Source organism: Oncorhynchus tshawytscha, unplaced genomic scaffold, assembly GCF_018296145.1.
Source record: "Oncorhynchus tshawytscha isolate Ot180627B unplaced genomic scaffold, Otsh_v2.0 Un_contig_7265_pilon_pilon, whole genome shotgun sequence".
NCBI classification, from domain to species: domain Eukaryota; kingdom Metazoa; phylum Chordata; class Actinopteri; order Salmoniformes; family Salmonidae; genus Oncorhynchus; species Oncorhynchus tshawytscha.
The window spans coordinates 279,459-301,090 of NW_024609713.1; the positions used below are offsets into that span (position 1 = coordinate 279,459).

The 21,632-nt window shown below is 45.4% G+C and overlaps 1 protein-coding gene across 1 annotated transcript in view; it reads left to right on the plus strand.

The window, feature by feature from the left end:
* eys (eyes shut homolog) overlaps window positions 1-21,632 on the plus strand; it is a gene marked incomplete at its 3' end in the record, with an annotated part of 180,883 nt that overhangs the window by 131,373 nt on the left and 27,878 nt on the right. The window contains exons 21-22 of the mRNA XM_042317175.1: window positions 34-147; window positions 13,541-13,738. Coding sequence (XP_042173109.1) covers window positions 34-147; window positions 13,541-13,738 — 312 coding nt within the window. The remainder of the gene's footprint in view (window positions 1-33; window positions 148-13,540; window positions 13,739-21,632) is intronic.

Genomic DNA, 21,632 nt, shown 5'->3' on the forward strand with positions numbered 1-21,632 from the left:
ATTTATTTGTTTATGTTGTTGTTTGTATCAAAGGCGCTGGGTGTGAGTTCGACATTGACGAGTGTGCCTCTTCTCCCTGCAAGAACGGAGCCACTTGCATTGACCAGCCTGGCAATTACCACTGTCAGTGTGTGGCTCCATTCAAAGGTAATGAACACTGAGAGGGTGTGTGTGTGTGTGTTCCTGCGTGCGTGTCACTGTGTGCATGTGTCTCCATTTTGAAAGGTAATGCACACTGAGGGAATGGGGACGATCACCAAAGTTAATTAACCTCCCTGAGCGTCCCTCTCTCACCTGCCTGAACTCATTCTGCTGCAGTCTTCAGCAACATTAGTAAGGCTTCATTCTCTGGTTGTGGCGATGCTCGACAAAGAAGATGAAACCCATTGCTAATCCTCCAGATGGTGTGTCTATTTCTCATAGCCTTGGTCCCTACTAATGTGTTGTGTCTTAGTGCTGTATAGCCTTGGTCCCTACTAATGTGTTGTGTCTTAGTGCTGTATAGTGGTCCCTTGTGCTGTAATTGTGTCTTAGTGCTGGTCCCCACTAATGTGTTGTGTCTTAGTGCTGTGCTGTACTAAGCCTTGGTCCCCTTACTAATGTGCTGTATAGCCTTGGTCCCTACTAATGTGTTGTGTCTTAGTGCTGTATAGCCTTGGTCCCTACTAAATGTGTTGCCTTGTCTTATGTGTTGTGTCTGTATAGCCTTGGTCCCCACTAATGTGTTGTGTCTTAGTGCTGTATAGCCTTGGTCTAATGTGTTGTGTCTACTAATGTGTTGTGTCTTAGTGCTGTACTAATGTGTTGTGTCTTAGTGCTGTTAGCCTTGGTCTCTACTAATGTGTTGTGTCTTAGTGCTGTATAGCCTTGGTCCCCACTAATGTGTTGTGTCTTAGTGCTGTATAGCCTTGGTCCCTACTAATGTGTTGTGTCTTAGTGCTGTATATAGCCTTGGCCTAATGTGTTGTTGGTCCCTACTAAATGTGTTGTGTCTTAGTGCTGTATAGCCTTGGTCCCCACTAATGTGTTGTGTCTTAGTGCTGTATAGCCTTGGTCCCTACTAATGTGTTGTGTCTTAGTGCTGTATAGCCTTGGTCCCTACTAATGTGTTGTGTCTTAGTGCTGTATAGCCTTGGTCCCCACTAATGTGTTGTGTCTTAGTGCTGTATAGCCTTGGTCCCTACTAATGTGTTGTGTCTTAGTGCTGTGTAGCCTTGGTCCCCACTAATGTGTTGTGTCTTAGTGCTGTATAGCCTTGGTCCCCACTAATGTGTTGTGTCTTAGTGCTGTATAACTAATGTGTTGTGTCTTAGTGCTGTATAGCCTTGGTCCCTACTAATGTGTTGTGTCTTAGTGCTGTATAGCCTTGGTCCCTACTAATGTGTTGTGTCTTAGTGCTGTATAGCCTTGGTCCCTACTAATGTGTTGTGTCTTAGTGCTGTATAGCCTTGGTCCCCACTAATGTGTTGTGTCTTAGTGCTGTGTAGCCTTGGTCCCCACTAATGTGTTGTGTCTTAGTGCTGTATAGCCTTGGTCCCCACTAATGTGTTGTGTCTTAGTGCTGTATAGCCTTGGTCCCCACTAATGTGTTGTGTCTTAGTGCTGTGTAGCCTTGGTCCCCACTAATGTGTTGTGTCTTAGTGCTGTGTAGCCTTGGTCCCCACTAATGTGTTCTATGTCCACAGCAATGCTTAAAGGAGAATTTCACTATTTCTTTTTGATGTAAATTACATGTTATAGAAGTTTTTTTTGAATTTCACTTGTTTTTGAGAAACTTACCCCAACAGCAGTTGACTTCCTGAAGCTCATTTTGAAGGTTCAGATCCAGGACGTCCACTTCACGGCTGAGCCGTTGTTGCTCCTAGAGGTTTCCACTTCACGGCTGAGCCATGGTGCTCCTAGATGTTTACACTTCACGGCTGAGCCGTTGTTGCTCCTAGATGTTTACACTTCACGGCTGAGCCATGGTGCTCCTAGAGGTTTCCACTTCACGGCTGAGCCATGGTGCTCCTAGAGGTTTACACTTCACGGCTGAGCCGTTGGCTGAGCCGTTGTTGCTCCTAGATGTTTACACTTCACGGCTGAGCCATGGTGCTCCTAGATGTTTACACTTCACGGCTGAGTTTCCTAGATGTTTACACTTCACGGCTGAGCCATGGTGCTCCTAGATGTTTACACTTCACGGCTGAGCCATGGTGCTCCTAGATGTTTACACTTCACGGCTGAGCCATGGTGCTCCTAGATGTTTACACTTCACGGCTGAGCCATGGTGCTCCTAGATGTTTACACTTCACGGCTGAGCCATGGTGCTCCTAGATGTTTACACTTCACGGCTGAGCCATGGTGCCACTTCACGGCTGAGCCATGGTGCTCCTAGATGTTTACACTTCACGGCTGAGCCGTTGTTGCTCCTAGATGTTTCCACTTCACGGCTGAGCCATGGTGCTCCTAGAGGTTTCCACTTCACGGCTGAGCCATGGTGCTCCTAGATGTTTCCACTTCACGGCTGAGCCATGGTGCTCCTAGATGTTTCCACTTCACGGCTGAGCCGTTGTTGCTCCTAGATGTTTCCACTTCACGGCTGAGCCATGGTGCTCCTAGAGGTTTCCACTTCACGGCTGAGCCATGGTGCTCCAAGAGGTTTCCACTTCACGGCTGAGCCATGGTGCTCCTAGATGTTTCCACTTCACGGCTGAGCCTTTTTGTTGCTCATAGACGTTTCCACTTCACAATAACAGCACTTACAGTTGCCAGGGACAGCTCTAGCAGGGCAGAAATTGACGAACTGACTTGTTTGAAAAGAGGTATCCTATAATGGTGACACGTTGAAAGTCACTGAGCTCTTCAGTAAGGCCATTCTACTGCCAATGTTTGTCTATAGAGATTGCATGGCTGTGTGCTCGATTCTGTACACCTGTCAGCAAGGCGTGTGGCTGAAATAGCTGAATCCACTCATTTGACGGGCTGTCTACTTACCTCTGGCCATGTAGTGTAGGTGGTGGTGCCATAGCAACAGTTGTGTGTGTCAAGTCTTTTTCCATACAATCTTCAATCTTGACAAAAGGCAATATTTTATTGCCATGTCTCCTGTGGACAACACGCTACACACTCACTCACTCACACACACTGACACTACACTCATTTCATTTGCTCACACACATATAACACGCACACTCACATACAATCATCATATATGCTGCTGCTACTTTGTTTATCATATATCCTGATGCCCAGTCACGTTTCCCCAAGTCAAAAGTTTGGACACACCTACTCATTCTAGGGTTTTTCTTTATTTTGACTATTTTCAACATTGTAGAATAATAGTGAAGACTATGAAATAACATATATGGAATCATGTAGCAACCCAAAAAGTGTTAAACAAATCAAAATATATTTTAGATTTTAGATTCTTCAAATTAAACACCCTTGATGACAGCTTTGCACACGCTTGGCATTCTCTCAGCCAGCTCCATGAGGTAGTCACCTAGAATGCCTTTCAATAAACAGGTGTGCCTTGTTAAAAATGTATTTGAGGAATGTGAGCCAATCAGTTGTGTTGTGACAAGGTAGGGATGGTATACAGAAGATATCCCTATTTGGTAATAACAGCTCAAATTATGGCAAGAACAGCTCAAATAAGCAAAGAGCAATGGACATTAGACCGGTGGAAATCTGTTCTTTGTTCTGATGAGTCCAAATTTGAGATTTTTGGTTCCAACTGCAGTTTCTTTGTGTGCTGCATGCAGGAGTGCTGCATCAGATGACCTGGCCTCCACAATCACCCAACCTCAATCCAATTGAAAGGGTTTGGGATGAGTTGGACCGCAGACTGAAGGAAAAGCAGCCAACAAGTGCTCAGCATATGTGGGAACTCCTTCAAGACTATTGGAAAAGCATTCCTCATGAAGTTGGTTGAGAGGATGCCGAAAGTGTGCAAAGCTGTCTTCAAGGCAAAGGGTGGCTACTTTGAAGGATCTGCAATCTAAAATATATTTGTTCTAACTTATATTTGTTTAACACTTTTTTGGGAACTGTATGATTCCATATGTGTTATTTCATAGTTTTGATGTCTTCACTATTATTCTACAATGTAGAAATAGTAAACAAAACAAAAAACGTAGGTGTGTCCAAACTTTTGACTGGTACTGTACATATCTACCTCCAGTATCCCTGCACATAGGGCAGCGCGCAATTGGCCCAGTGTCGTCTGGGAGGGTTTGGCCGGTGTAGGCCGTCATTGTAAATAAGAATTTGTTCTTAACTGACTTGTCTAGTTAGAACTGTAACTGTGGTATTGGAATTGACCATGTATATAGCATACCTACTTTCTCATGTTCTTCGTATTTCCTGTGTTTTTGTTGTACCTTACTTGATGCGTACTAGATTGATATCGATTAACTGCATTGTTGGGATAAAAGCTTGCAAGAAAGGCATGTCCTTGTACTTGTGCATGTGACATTAAAAACTTGATGCGTGCAACATTGACTTGAGTAGTTTGCTACTATTATGGAAATCAAACAGACATCCAAGTTGGCCTAATCCAGTTTTGATTACCATTTGTGTGGTGGCTGTGATTAAGGAGCAGGAACTCTCAGTGGGGTGTCGGCACCAGAGTGGGAACGTTTACTTGGTCCCTGTGCCCAAGAACACTAAGGTAACCTGCCTAAATGACTACCGACCCGTAGCACTCACGTCTGTAGCCATGAAATGCATTGGAAGGCTGGTCATGGCTCACATCAATGCCATTATCCCAGAAACCCTAGACCCACTCCAATTTGCATACCAATGATGCAATCTCTATGGCACTCCACACTGCCCTTTCACACCTGGACAAAAGGAACACGGCAGGTAGCCTAGTGGTTAGAGGGTTGGGTAAGTAACCGAAAGGTTGCTGGATCGAATCCCTGAGCTGTCGTTCTGCTCCTGAACAAGGCAGTTAACCCCACTGTTCCCGGTAGGCCGTCTTTGTAAGTAAGAATTTGTTCTTAACTGACTTGCCTAGTTAAATACAGGTTAGATAAATATAGATATATTTTTTTAAACACCTATGTGAGAATGCAGGCAAGTCGTTGAATGCAGGCTCAGCGTTCAACACCATAGTGCCCTCAAAGCTAAAGACCTTTGGACTAAACACCTCCCTCTGCAACTGGATCCTGGACTTCGACGGGCCGCCACCAGGTGGTAAGGGTAACAACACATCCACCACGCTGATCCTCAACACAGGGGCTCCTCAGGGGTGCATGCTCGGGTCTCCTCCTGTACTCCCTGTTCACTCATGACTGCACGGCCAGGCATGACTCCAACACCATCAAGTTTGCTGATGACACAACAGCCTGATCACCGACAGCGATGAGACAGCCTATAGGGAGGCCAGAGACCTGACCGTATGGTTCAAGGACAAAAACCTCTTCCTCAACGTGACCACCGAGTGCGTCCTGACAGGTTGCATCGCTGCCTGGTGTTGCGGTTCCACGGCTTCCAAGTCTAGGTACAAGAAACTTCTAAACAGCTTCTACCCCCAAGCCATAAGACTCCTGAACATCTATTCAAATGGCTACCCAGAATATTTGCATTGCCCCCTCCCCCCTTATACGCTGCTGCTATTCTCTGTTATTATCTATGCATAGTCACTTTAATAACTCAACGTACAAGCACATATTACCTCAAATCAAATCAAATCAAATTTTATTTGTCACATACACATGGTTAGCAGATGTTAATGCGAGTGTAGCGAAATGCTTGTGCTTCTAGTTCCGACAATGCAGTAATAACCAACAAGTAATCTAGCTAACAATTCCAAAACTACTACCTTATAGACACAAGTGTAAGGGGATAAAGAATATGTACATAAAGATATATGAATGAGTGATGGTACAGAGCGACATAGGCAAGATGCAGTAGATGGTATTGAGTACAGTATATACATATGAGATGATTATGTAAACAAAGTGGCATAGTTAAAGTGGCTAGTGATACATGTATTACATAAAGATGCAGTAGATGATATAGAGTACAGTATATACGTATACATATGAGATGAATAATGTAGGGTATGTAAACATTATATTAGGTAGCATTGTTTAAAGTGGCTACTGATATATTTTACATCAATTCCCATTATTAAAGTGGCTGGAGTTGAGTCAGTGTGTTGGCAGCAGCCACTCAATGTTAGTGGTGGCTGTTTAACAGTCTGATGGCCTTGAGATAGAAGCTGTTTTTCAGTCTCTCGGTCCCAGCTTTGATGCACCTGTACTGACCTCGCCTTCTGGATGATAGCGGGGTGAACAGGCAGTGGCTCGGGTGGTTGTTGTCCTTGATGATCTTTATGGCCTTCCTGTGACATCGGGTGGTGTAGGTGTCCTGGAGGGCAGGTAGTTTGCCCCTGGTGATGCGTTGTGCAGACCTCACTACCCTCTGGAGAGCCTTACGGTTGTGGGCGGAGCAGTTGCCGTACCAGGCGGTGATACAGCCCGCCAGGATGCTCTCGATTGTGCATCTGTAGAAGTTTGTGAGTGCTTTTGGTGACAAGACAAATTTCTTCAGCCTCCTGAGGTTGAAGAGGCGCTGCTGCGCCTTCTTCACGATGCTGTCTGTGTGAGTGGACCAATTCAGTTTGTCTGTGATGTGTACGCCGAGGAACTTAAAACTTACTACCCTCTCCACTACTGTTCCATCGATGTGGATAGGGGGGTGTTCCCTCTGCTGTTTCCTGAAGTCCACAATCATCTCCTTACCTCGTCATCGGTGCTCCCGCACATTGACTCTGTACCTGTACCCCCTGTATATAGCCTCCACATTGACTCTGTACCTGTACCCCCTGTATATAGCCTCCACATTGACTCTGTACCGGTACGCCCTGTATATTGCCTCCACATTGACTCTGTACTGGCACCCCCTGTATATAGCCTCCACGTTGACTCTGTACCGGTACCCTCTGTATATAGCCTCAGCAGTGACTCTGTACTGGTACCCCCTGTATATAGCCTCCACATTGACTCTGTACTGGTACCCCCTGTATAAAGCCTCCACATTGACTCTGTACTGGTACCCCCTGTATATAGCCTCCACATTGACTCTGTACTGGTACCCCCTGTATATAGCCTCCACATTGACTCTGTACTGGTACCCCCTGTATATAGCCTCCACATTGACTCTGTACTGGTACCCACTGTATATAGCCGCCACATTGACTCTGTACCGGTACCCCCTGTATATAGCCTCTACATTGACTCTGTACTGGTACCCCTGTATATAGCCTCCACATTGACTCTGTACCGGTACCCCCTGTATATAGCCTCCACATTGACTCTGTACCGGTACCCTCTGTATATAGCCTCCACATTGACTCTGTACCGGTAGCCCCTGTATAAAGCCTCCACATTGACTCTGTACTGGTACCCCCTGTATATAGCCTCCACATTGACTCTGTACCCCCTGTATATAGCCTCCACATTGACTCTGTACCGGTAGCCCCTGTATAAAGCCCCCTGTATATAGCCTCCACATTGACTCTGTACCTGGTACCCCCTGTATATAGCCTCCACATAGACTCTGCCGGTACCCCCTGTATATAGCCTCCACATTGACTCTGTACCGGTCCCCCTGTATATAGCCTCCACATTGACTCTGTACCGGTACCCCCTGTATATAGCCTCCACATAGACTCTGTACCGGTCCTCCCTGTATAAAGCCTCCACATTGACTCTGTACCTGGTACCCCCTGTATAAAGCCTCCACATTGACTCTGTACCGGTACCCCTGTATATAGCCTCCACATTGACTCTGTACCGGTACCCCCTAGCCTCCACATTGACTCTGTAGTACCCCCTGTATAAAGCCTCCACATTGACTCTGTCTGGTACCCCCTGTATATAGCCTCCACATTGACTCTGTACTGGTACCCCCTGTATATAGCCTCCACATTGACTCTGTACTGGTACCCCCTGTATATAGCCTCCACATCTGACTTTGTACTGGTACCCCTGTATATAGCCTCCACATTGACTCTGTACCGTACCCCTGTAGCCTCCCCCTGTATAAAGCCTCCACATTGACTCTGTACCCCCTGTATATAGCCTCCACATAGACTCTGTACTGGTACCCCCTGTATATAGCCTCCACATTGACTCTGTACCTGTATATAGCCTCCACATTGACTCTGTACCGGTACCCCCTGTATAAAGCCTCCACATTGACTCTGTACCGGTACCCCCTGTATATAGCCTCCACATTGACTCTGTACCGGTACCCCCTGTATATAGCCTCCACATTGACTCTGTACCGGTACCCCTGTATATAGCCTCCACATTGACTCTGTACTGTATATAGCCTCCACATTGACTCTGTACCCCCCTGTATATAGCCTCCACATTGACTCTGTAGACTCTGTACCGGTACCCCCTGTATATAGCCTCCACATTGACTCTGTACCGGTACCCCCTGTATATAGCCTCCACATTGACTCTGTACCGGTACCCCTGTATATAGCCTCCACATTGACTCTGTACCGGTACCCCCTGTATATAGCCTCCACATTGACTCTGTACCGGTACCCCCTGTATATAGCCTCCCCATAGACTCTGTATTGGTCCCCCTGTATAAAGCCTCCACATTGACTCTGTACCGGTACCCCCTGTATAAAGCCTCCACATTGACTCTGCGGTACCCCCTGTATATAGCCTCCACATTGACTCTGTACCGTACCCCCTGTATATAGCCTCCACATTGACTCTGTACTGGTACCCCCTGTATAAAGCCTCCACATTGACTCTGTACTGGTACCCCCTGTATATAGCCTCCACATAGACTTTGTACTGGTACCCCCTGTATATAGCCTCCACATTGACTCTGTACCGGTACCCCCTGTATAAAGCCTCCACATTGACTCTGTACTGGTACCCCCTGTATATTGCCTCCACATAGACTCTGTACTGGTACCCCCTGTATATAGCCTCCACATTGACTCTGTACCGGTACCCCCTGTATAAAGCCTCCACATTGACTCTGTACCTGGTACCCCCTGTATATAGCCTCCACATTGACTCTGTACCGGTACCCCCTGTATATAGCCTCCACATTGACTCTGTACCGGTACCCTCTGTATATAGCCTCCACATTGACTCTGTACCGGTACCCCCTGTATATAGCCTCCACATTGACTCTGTACCGGTACCCCCTGTATATAGCCTCCACATTGACTCTGTACCGGTACCCCCTGTATATAGCCTCCACATTGACTCTGTACCGGTACCCCCTGTATAAAGCCTCCACATTGACTCTGTACCGGTACCCCCCTGTATATAGCCTCCACATTGACTCTGTACCGGTACCCCCTGTATAAAGCCTCCACATTGACTCTGTACCGGTAGCCTCCCCCCTGTAAAGCCTCCACATTGACTCTGTACCCCCCTGTATATAGCCTCCACATTGACTCTGTACCGGTACCCCCTGTATATAGCCTCCACATTGACTCTGTACCGGTACCCCCTGTATAAAGCCTCCACATTGACTCTGTACCGGTACCCCCTGTATATAGCCTCCACATTGACTCTGTACCGGTACCCCCTGTATATAGCCTCCACATTGACTCTGTACTGGTACCCCCTGTATATAGCCTCCACATTGACTCTGTACTGGTACCCCCTGTATAAAGCCCCGCTATTGTTATTTACTGCTGCTCTTTAATTATTTGTTATTCTTATCTCTTCCTTATTTAAAGGAAGGTTTTTTCTTCAAACTGCATTGTTGGTTAAGGGCTTGTAAGTAAGCATTTCACTGTGTGTTGTATTCGGCTCATGGGACAAATCAACTTTGCTTTGATTTGGTCCTTTTGGAGCTACAGTGGTAAAGGGCAAGAGTCAGAATTGTGACCAGTGTGCAGCTACAATCTCTGCCTTGTCTGGTCCTGAAACACTGGCTGCGGGAGTTGTATATAGGAGAGGGGGTCATTGTACACTGGGCCCTACAAATGCTATGGTCGACACTCCCATCGGAGTTGGCTATACAGCCCAAAGAGATCTGGGTCCAGGCTAAGGTTGCATAACACTGATAGCCCACAGCTTTGCCTCCTCAGCATACTGTACTATGATGAATCACTGGTCACTGACCTCTCAGCCTGTCCTGATCCTGCAGTAGAATCAGAAGCATGAACACAAGCCGGTGGGCAAAACTGGTTGATAACGACGTCATTACAACAGGATTACAACCAATTCTGTTCTGGACACTTTCAGATTTCGTTATGAACAAATGCGGAGAAAAGTACAGTAAATGTAAAATGCACATAAAATCAACAGTGTAATGTTTGGATACAGTCTTGTTTCAGGTGAACTGTTGTGTCTTCAACTTTTCAACTGTCTAATCATTTTCCCATAATCTCCAAACTGTTTCCTTTCATTTGCTACCATGCTTATGCATATGTGTTTCATATTTCTCTAACGATTGCATTTAGCCCTATCCATATGGGCCAACTCCCACAAGGGTTAACCTGTTGATAATGGCTGACCCTGGCCGTGACCCCACTCCTCTGCATGTTTACATATCCTGTGTTTCTTTTGAAAATATGTTTTATATACTGTAGCTAGTACTGGTCGTGACATGTTCTATGCTTTCACCAGGGTTGAAGACGGAGTTCAGTGCCACGGTAGATGGCTCTATAGAATTACACATTTTATAGGATCTCTGTGGATAGCTCAACACAGTTTTCAACCCTCTAATGACATGTTTTATGCTTTCACCAAGTTTGAAAACTGAGACCTACTGAGTTCAGTGCCATGGTAGATCTTTAAATATCTTTGCCGCATGCTGTTCCAGTTTTGTAATCATGTACTTTTCCCTGCCTTTAAAATAAAAAAATCATCTTGCAGAAATTATCAGAGGTAGGAAAGATAACTACTTGTTTTGATATGTCAAGCTTGCATGGAAATGATGCTCTTCCCAAAAACCTCTCTGTGTCCCAAATGGCACCATATTACCTATTTAGTGCACTACCTATAGTCCCTGGTCAAAAGTAGTGCACTAAATAAGGAATAGGGTGCCAATTTCGTGTTCTCATTTATTCACACTGTTCATTGCTTGGCTCTGTCATGTTTTTTAACTGTCTTTGTTGAAAACACTTTGCCTTGTTCATATGTTTTCTTATTTAAATTGTTTTCCAAGAGTGCGCTTTCATCAAACCGTGTTTTGATACTGAGATTTTGGCATGCTGGTTCTTCCAGCTCGCTATTATTTTAGGCCTGAGTGGACTTTTCTGGCTTGTTATTCTGCTTTGTAGAAGTGATGTGTGCGTCTTCTTGTAAATGTCTATCATTTGCTCTCGCGATAAAAATGTAACTTTCCTTGATTACATGATAACAACTGAAGTTTCCCTCTGAGAAAACAGTCACGAGCATAGTGTTGCTACTATTCACGTGATTGAAGAGGTGCATGATTGTGTCAATATAGTCTGTTTTATTGTTGTGAACAAGGAGTTTTGAAAGTGACTCCAAGATGTTCATACCAAATGGAACCCTATTCCATATATAGTGTACTACTACATAGGGAAGCAACAGTAGTGTACTACATAAGGAATAGGGTGCTATTTGAGATGCATCCTTAGTGCTAAACTGAATTTCACAATAAAACCTTTTTTTTTTAACCGTTTTCAGTAAAAACACGTTTATTAGGTCATTTACATATTTTCTCCTAAGAAATACTTCCATTACTCTCCAAAAAAGTAATTTTTTTTGCATTATATAGGTAATTATACGATTTTTATTTACGTTTTTATTTCAGATATAGCATTCAAAAGATCAGAAACCTTCAGCATTTGAGATCTGTGGTCACACCAGAGGGAGTTTGAGACGTTACTAAGCATTGGTACAAATGAAATGTTAATGATTGACTAATTAGCAGTAAATGTATTAGCTCCCCATATTATCCAGTATATTGGCACCATCATAAAGCAGACAGTCAGTGGTGTCAACCAGGGACATACAGTTTGTCATAGTCATTCCCCACTCCCTGTTCAGTTATGTATTGTTCATTTCATTCAAAGATTTGAGATAAAATAAAATATAATTTATTACACAGATGACCTGAAATACGTTTGAGAATGTGTTTATTTTATGCACCAGGGAGCAATTGTGTACAACAATGAACTTCTGTGTCTGTCTGACACTGTTTCTCTCTGTCTGCCTGTTTGTTGCTGGCCGCTGCTCTACCTTCTCTGTCTGACACTGTTTCTCTCTGTCTGCCTGTTTGTTGCTGGCCGCTGCTCTACCTTCTCTGTCTGACACTGTTTCTCTCTGTCTGCCTGTTTGTTGCTGGCCGCTGCTCTACGTTCTCTGTCTGACACTGTTTCTCTCTGTCTGCCTGTTTGTTGCTGGCCGCTGCTCTACCTTCTCTGTCTGACACTGTTTCTCTCTGTCTGCCTGTTTGTTGCTGGCTGCTGCTCTATCTGACACTGTTTCTCTCTGTCTGCCTGTTTGTTGCTGGGCGCTGCTCTACGTTCTCTGTCTGACACTGTTTCTCTCTGTCTGCTTGTTTGTTGCTGGACGCTGCTCCACCTTCTCTGTCTGACACTGTTTCTCTCTGTCTGCCTGTTTGTTGCTGGCCGCTGCTCTACCTTCTCTGTCTACCTGTTTGTTGCTGGGCGCTGCTCTACCTTCTCTGTCTGACACTGTTTCTCTCTGTCTGCCTGTTTGTTGCTGGGCGCTGCTCTACCTTCTCTGTCTGACACTGTTTCTCTCTGTCTGCCTGTTTGTTGCTGGCCGCTGCTCTACCTTCTCTGTCTGACACTGTTTCTCTCTGTCTGCCTGTTTGTTGCTGGCCGCTGCTCTACCTTGTCTGTCTGTCACCGGTTTCTCCAACTAGCTATCACAGTCTCGCGTCAGAATTAGACGTTCATCCATATTTCTAAAAACGTCAAATTTAGAAGTTGTTCCAAACATCAAAATAAAAAAAAGTTTAGAAATTAACTCTGGATTCTTAAGATTAGACATGAACTCTGAATGGTTAAGGTCGGGTTTGGGATTGGCTTAAATATCAAAACTAACTTTCTGTCACTGGATTTAAACATTCAACCTTTAGAAACAGAGGCAGATGCTTACCATTGATAAAGGCCAGTATCGCTGGACTTTCTATCACTAGATTCGATCATTCAACCTTTGGAACCATCCCCATCCACAACGCCCTAGCAAAACCAAAGCCTATTTGAAGGTAACAGAGCTCACTGTTGCCCCTAGTGGTCGGTTTCCATATCACCTCCCAACGTCCTCAGGCATGGATGGACGTCAAATAGTGTCTTGTATGACAGGTGACCTGCCTGATCTTCTCTCTCCATCTGCCTATCTGTTGTTGTCCACTGCTCATCCTACAGTATGTGGGAAGAAATGATGTCCATCTGAAAATGTTTCTCACTCGTCCTGTTTGCCTATTCATTCTTGGGCTCTGCTCTTCCTACCATACTAGAAGTAGGAACTGTGAGTTCTATGTCTGACTTTGTGTGTCTCTCCCCCCACCCCTGCTGGTTGCTGGGCCCTGCTCCCACTACCTCCTACTATAGGTAGGAACTGTGAGTTCCTCCCCTGTGAGGCCAACAACCCCTGTGAGAACGGTGCTGAGTGTGTAGAGGAACCTGATCAGGTCCATTTCCCTCTGGGTTTCCGCTGTCGCTGTCGACGTGGCTTCACAGGCCCCCGCTGTGAGATCAACATGGACGAGTGCAGCTCCAACCCCTGCCTTCACGGCTTCTGCTACGATGGTGAGACACACACCACTACAGCCCTATAGCGAGAATCATCAGCCCACATGTCACAAACACGTTTAATAACCACTCAGAGATAGGCCCCAGCTAACACATCTAAAAACACCCCCACACACTCTCTCTCTCTCTCCCTCTCTATGTATCTCTCTCTCCCTCTCTCTCGCTCTATTAATCTCTCTCTCTCTCCCCTCTCTCTCGCTCTCTCTCTCTCTATATATATATATATATTTATCTCTCTCTCTCTCTCTCTCTCTCTATATATATATATATATATATTATATATATATCTCTCTCTCTAACTATCTCCCTCTCTCTCGCTCTATTTATCTCTCGCTCTATTTATCTCTCTCTCTCTCTCTCTCGCCCTCTCTATTTAACTATCTCTCTCTCTCTCTAACTATCTCCCTCTCTCTCGCTCTATTTATCTCTCTCTCTCCCTCTCTCTCGCTCTATTTATCTCTCTCTCTCTCTCTAACTCTCTCTCGCTCTCTCTATATATATATTTATCTCTCTCTCTCTCTCTCTAACTATCTCCCTCTCTCTCGCTCTATTTATCTCTCGCTCTATTTATCTCTCTCTCTCTCTCTCTCGCCCTCTCTATTTAACTATCTCTCTCTCTCTCTCTCTATCTCCCTCTCTCTCGCTCTATTTATCTCTCTCTCTCTCCTCTCTCTCGCTCTATTTATCTCTCTCTCTCTCTCCCTCTCTCTCGCTCTATTTATCTCTCTCTCTCTCTCTCTCGCTCTATTTATCTCTCTCTCTCTCTAACTCTCCCTCTCTCGCTCTCTCTCTCTCTATATATATTTATCTCTCTCTCTATCTCCCTCTCTCTCGCTCTGTTTATGTCTCGCTCTATTTATCTCTCTCTCTCTCTCGCCCTCTCTATTTAACTATCTCTCTCTCTCTCTAACTATCTCCCTCTCTCTCGCTCTCTCTCTATATATATATATATATATATATATATATATATATATATATATATATTTATCTCTCTCTCTCTCTATATATATATATTTATCTCTCTCTCTAACTATCTCCCTCTCTCTCGCTCTATTTCTCTCGCTCTATTTCTCTCTCGCCCTCTCTATTTAACTATCTCCCTCTCTCTCGCTCTATTTATCTCTCTCTATTTATCTCTCTCTCTATCACTCTCTCTCTATTGCTCTCTCTCTTTCTCTCTATTTCTCTCTCTCTATTTATCTCTCTCCCTCCCTCTCTGTCTGTATGTCTCTCTCCCCCCTCCCCTACTCATACCTTGTGCATCACAGTTGTTTTAGCTCACTTGCTTTCTGACAGGTACTGTTCCAGTGGGTCACCACCACTGTGACTAATAAGGAGCATTATGAGACTGGAGTTATTCCATCTGATGGTAATGACTTCATCCCAAATGGCACCCTGTTCCCTATAGGGTCCACTACTTTTGACCATGGCACATGTACCCTATTCCCTATGTAGTGTACTACTTTTGACCAGGGCAAGTATCCAGGGCACTGCAGTGGTCACCATCTGATGAGTTCTGTAACCTAACCACTGAGAGACCATCTGATGAGTTCTGTAACCTAACCACTGAGAGACCATCTGAGTTCTGTAACCTGACCACTGAGAGACCATCTGATGAGTTCTGTAACCTAACCACTGAGAGACCATCTGATGAGTTTTGTAACCTAACCACTGAGAGACCATCTGATGAGTTCTGTAACCTAACCACTGAGACCATCTGAGTTCTGTAACCTGACCACTGAGAGACCATCTGATGAGTTCTGTAACCTAACCACTGAGAGACCATCTGAGTTCTGTAACCTGACCACTGAGAGACCATCTGATGACAGACCATCTGCATCTCACACAGACAGTTCTGGAACCTAACCACTGAAGAGTCACCATCTACAGATGAGTTCTGTACCACCTAACCACTGACACCAACCAGAGACCATCTGAGGTCTGAGTTCTGTAACCTAACCACTGAGACCATCTGAGTTCTGTAGCCACCCTGCCAACAACCACTGAGAGACCATCTGATTGTTCATCTCATATGTTCTGATACTGTACCTAACCACTGAGTAAGACCATCTAGCCACTTTAAGTTCTGTTTAACCTAACCATGTATATAGAGACCATCTGTATCTTGAGTTCTGTAATTCCTTATGTAACCACTGATGAGACCATCTGAGTTCTGTTATTACTGCACGGAACTAGAACCACATTTGAGCATTAACAGACCATCTGAGTTCTGAGTTCTGTAACCTAACCACTGAGAGACCATAACCATCTGATGAGTTCTGTAATCTAACCACGGAGAGACCATCTGAGTTCTGTAGCCTAACCACTGAGAGACCATCTGAGTTCTGTAACCTAACCACTGAGAGACCATCTCAGTTCTGTAGCCTAACCACCGAGAGACCATCTGAGTTCTGTAGCCTAACCACTGAGGGACCATCTGAGTTCTGTAGCCTAACCACTGAGAGACCATCTGAGTTCTGTAGACCATCTGAGAGACCATCTGAGTTCTGTAACCTAACCACTGAGAGACCATCTGATGAGTTCTGTAACCTAACCACTGAGAGACCATCTGAGTTCTTCTAACCACTGAGAGACCACTGAGTTCTGTAACCACTGAGAGACCATCTGAGTTCTGTAACCTAACCACTGAGAGACCATCTGATGAGTTCTGTAACCTAACCACTGAGAGACCATCTGAGTTCTGTAGTTGAGAGACCATCTGAGTTCTGTAACCTAACCACTGAGAGACCATCTGAGTTCTGTAACCTAACCACTGAGAGACCATCTGAGTTCTGTAACCTAACCACTGAGAGACCATCTGAGTTCTGTAACCTAACCACTGAGAGACCATCTGAGTTCTGTAACCTAACCACGGAGAGACCATCTGAGTTCTGTAACCTAACCACTGAGAGACCATCTGAGTTCTGTAACCTAACCACTGAGAGACCATCTGAGTTCTGTAACCTAACCACTGAGAGACCATCTGAGTTCTGTAACCTAACCACTGAGAGACCATCTGAGTTCTGTAACCTAACCACTGAGAGACCATCTGAGTTCTGTAACCTAACCACTGAGAGACCATCTGATGAGTTCTGTAACCTAACCACTGAGAGACCATCTGATGAGTTCTGTAACCTAACCACTGAGAGACCATCTGATGAGTTCTGTAACCTAACCACTGAGAGACCATCTGAGTTCTGTAATAACCACTGAGAGACCATCTGATGAGTTCTGTAACCTAACCACTAGACCATCTGAGAGACCATCTGATGAGTTCTGTAACCACTGAGAGACCACCACTAACCACTGAGAGACCATCTGATGAGTTCTGTAACCTAACCACTGAGAGACCATCTGATGAGTTCTGTAACCTAACCACTGAGAGACCATCTGATGAGTTCTGTAACCTAACCACTGAGAGACCATCTGATGAGTTCTGTAACCTAACCACTGAGAGACCATCTGAGTTCTGTAACCTAACCACTGAGAGACCATCTGATGAGTTCTGTAACCTAACCACTGAGAGACCATCTGAGTTCTGTAACCTAACCACTGAGAGACCATCTGATGAGTTCTGTAACCTAACCACTGAGAGACCATCTGAGTTCTGTAACCTAACCACTGAGAGACCACCTGAGTTCTGTAACCTAACCACTGAGAGACCATCTGAGTTCTGTAACCTAACCACTGAGAGACCATCTGAGTTCTGTAACCTAACCACTGAGAGACCATCTGAGTTCTGTAACCTAACCACTGAGAGACCATCTGATGAGTTCTGTAACCTAACCACTGAGAGACCATCTGAGTTCTGTAGCCTAACCACTGAGAGACCATCTGAGTTCTGTAACCTAACCACTGAGAGACCATCAGTTCTGTAGCCTAACCACGGAGAGACCATCTGAGTTCTGTAACCTAACCACTGAGAGACCATCTGAGACCATAACCACTGAGAGACCATCTGAGTTCTGTAACCTAACCACTGAGAGACCATCTGAGTTCTGTAACCTAACCACTGAGAGACCATCTGAGTTCTGTAACCTAACCACTGAGAGACCATCTGAGTTCTGTAACCTAACCACTGAGAGACCATTGATGTAACCTAACCACTGAGAGACCATCTGAGTTCTGTAACCTAACCACTGAGAGACCATCTGAGTTCTGTAACCTAACCACTGAGAGACCATCAGTTCTGAACCTAACCACTGAGAGACCATCTGAGTTCTGTAACCTAACCACTGAGAACCAGTTCTAACCACTGAGAGACCATCTGAGTTCTGTAACCTAACCACTGAGAGACCATCTGAGTTCTGTAACCTAACCACTGAGAGACCATCTAACCTAACCACTGAGAGGAGTTCTGTAACCTAACCACGGAGAGACCATCTGAGTTCTGTAACCTAACCACTGAGAGAACATCTCAGTTCTGTAGCCTAACCACTGAGAGACCATCTGATGAGTTCTGTAACCTAACCACTGAGAGACCATCTGAGTTCTGTAACCTAACCACTGAGAGACCATCTGATGAGTTCTGTAACCTAACCACTGAGGGACCATCTGAGTTCTGTAACCTAACCACTGAGAGACCATAAATTATTCATCAATGCTGAGTCCTAATTTGAATAATGGATGATACATTTCAGACTTAATACAATCAAAGAAATCTCACCACACACACACACACACACACACACACACACACAGTCAAATCCCCAAGGCAGAATGTTGTTTTTCCTTCTCTGGCTGGCTGGCTGGCGATTAATCCAGGCTTCTATGTATTCCATCTCCAACAGAAATGATGACTCCTACATCAAATGACCAGTGTGGGTTAAGGATCATAGATGACCAAAGTGATACATGATGGAAGCTGTGGTATTTCTCTAAAGAAATGTGCTTTAAAGTCTTTGTCAAAAACAGATATTTGGCTTTCACCATATTTGGCTTTTGTTCATAACATTGTCAACATATGGTTGGTCAAAAGGTGTATTATATGTGGTTATTGCGTTGCCACACACGTCGATACAATATGTCCGTCATGTCAAATGTAACTAGCAGCTCTCTCAGGAGACATGAAACATACCGGGAAACACATGTAGAATATTGGGAGTGACAGAAGCTTTATGAACTGTGATCCTTATGAACTGTGATCCGTTTTCCATTAGTTGACGTGGCCTCGCATTCTTTTCTGTCGGTTCAGATCTCTGCCCACACACTGTTGAAATCCTCTCTTTCACAGTATAGTACATAAAGAAACACACAAAAACAAGATATGGAGGTCAAGTATATTCTCCAAATGTATCAACCACATTGGGACGGCAGGTAGCCTAGTGGTTAGAGCATTGGGCATAACATCCTGATGTCCACTACAGAGGACATTTAATAACATCCTGATGTCCACTACAGAGGACATTTAATAACATCCTGATGTCCACTACAGAGGACATTTAATAACATCCTGATGTCCAATACAGGGGCAGAAGGTAGCCTTGTGGTTAGAGCGTTGGGCCAGTAACCAGCAGGTAGCCTTGTGGTTAGAGCGTTGGGCCAGTAACCAGCAGGTAGCCTTGTGGTTAGAGCGTTGGGCCAGTAACCAGCAGGTAGGTAGCCTTGTGGTTAGAGCGTTGGGCCAGTAACCAGCAGGTAGGTAGCCTTGTGGTTAGAGCGTTGGGCCAGTAACCGAAAGGTTGCTGGATCAAATCCCTGAGCTGACAAGGTAAAAATCTGTCATTCTGCCCCTGAACAAGGCAGTTAACACACTGTTCCCCAGTAGGCTGGCATTGTAAATAAGAATTTGTTCTGAACTGACTTGCCTAGTTAAATAAAGTTTTTTTTAAAAACAAGCTATTATTTAATGTTTAAAAATGATCACACTGCTCTCAAAACTCATCAAACTATTCCTGCGATATTTGCCTTTTAGAAATAATCTGAATATCAAACTCACAAAAAATGCTAATTACGCAAATACACACTTACCATAAAATGTGCTAATTTACCCAGCCCCATTTACCCAGCCCCATTTACCCTGCCCCATTTACCCAGCCCCAGCCACCCAGCCTCATATACCCAGCCCCAGCCACCCAGCCCCATCTACCCAGCCCCAGCCACTTATCCCCAGCCATTTATCCCCAGCCACCTAGCCCCATATAACTAGCCCCATATACCCAGCCCCATATACCCACCCCATATACCCAGCCCCAGTCACCCAGCCCTAGTCACACAGCCCCATCTACCCAGCCACTTAGCCCCAGTCACCCAGCCCCAGCCACCTAGCCCCATATACCCACCCCATATACCCAGCCCCATATACCCAGTCCGTACCCAGACCCAGTCACCCAGCCCCAGCCACCTAGCCCCGTATACCTACCCCATATACCTAGCCCCAGCCACACAGCCTCATATACCTATTCCCAGTTACCCAGCCCCATATACCCACCACATATACCCAGCCCCATATCCCCAGTCACCCAGCCCCATCTATCCAGCCACTTAGTCCCAGCCACCCAGCCCCAGTTACCTAGCCCCAGCCCCCAGCCTCATTACCTAGCCCCAGCCACCCAGCCTCATATACCTATCCCCAGTTACCCAGCCCCATATACCCACCTCATATACCCATCCCCCCCAGCCCACCCAGCCCCAGTCACCCAGCCCTAGTAGCCCCCTACCCAGCCCCAGTTACCTACCCCACCTATCCCCAGTTATAGCCCCATATACCCACCTCATATACCCATCCCCATATACCCAGCCCGTACCCAGCCCCAGTCACCCAGCCCTAGTCACACAGCCCCATCCCAGCCCCAGCCACCAGCCCCAGCCACCTAGCCCCAGTATACCTACCCCATATACCCAGCCCCAGTTACCCAGCCCCAGCCTCATATACCTACCCCAGTTACCCAGTTACCCAGCCCCATATACCCACCCCATATACCCAGCCCCAGTCACCCAGCCCCAGTTACCCAGCCCCAGCCACCTAGCCCCATCAGCTGGGATGAGTAATGCCACTGCCACCCATGACCTAAATCATTTAATGAGAGTAATAGCAGCTACACACACCAAAGACAGAGTGACAGCATAGATTACATGGTAAATCTTTGGGATAATGAAGGACCCATGGCTACGGGTTGTAATAAATTCACTCCCCTGGAAGAACCGTCGCAATTACCCCTGTCACTGCCACTGACTGTGTACTACTGTTGTGGTGGTCTTTGTCCCAAATGGCATTCTATTCTCTACATAGTGCCCTATTTCTGACCACAGCCCTATGGGTGCCATTTGGGAGACAGACTTGGTAAGAAAAGGAGATGGCGATGAATCTCTCTTTAACATCATCAATGATTAATAAAGAGAAAATAAGAAATAGGAATTGGATTATTAGCCCTGGGAGATTTTAATTTCTGACATGGTGCACTGAAATCGCCACATTTGTAAAAGTTCTTTCTCTCTCACACTTCCCTTTTCAGGTCCATTTACTATGTTGGCTTCACTAGATATATATAGAGAGAGAGAGTTAATAGGTAGAGAAAGAGATGTTGACTAGGTAGAGGGAGGTAGAGAAAGACAGGGTGAATAGGTAGAGAGAGGTAGAGAAAGAGGGTGAATAGGTAGAGAGAGGTAGAGAAAGACAGGGTGAATAGGTAGAGAGAGGTAGAGAAAGACAGGGTGAATAGGTAGAGAGGTAGAGGAAGAGGGTGAATAGGTAGAGAGAGGTAGAGAAAGACAGGGTGAATAGGTAGAGAGAGGTAGAGAAAGACCGGGTGAATAGGTAGAGAAAGACAGGGCGAATAGGTAGAGAGAGGTAGAGAAAGACAGGGTGAATAGGTAGAGAGAGGTAGAGAAAGACCGGGTGAATTAGGTAGAGAGAGGTAGAGAAAGACAGGGTGAATAGGTAGAGAGAGGT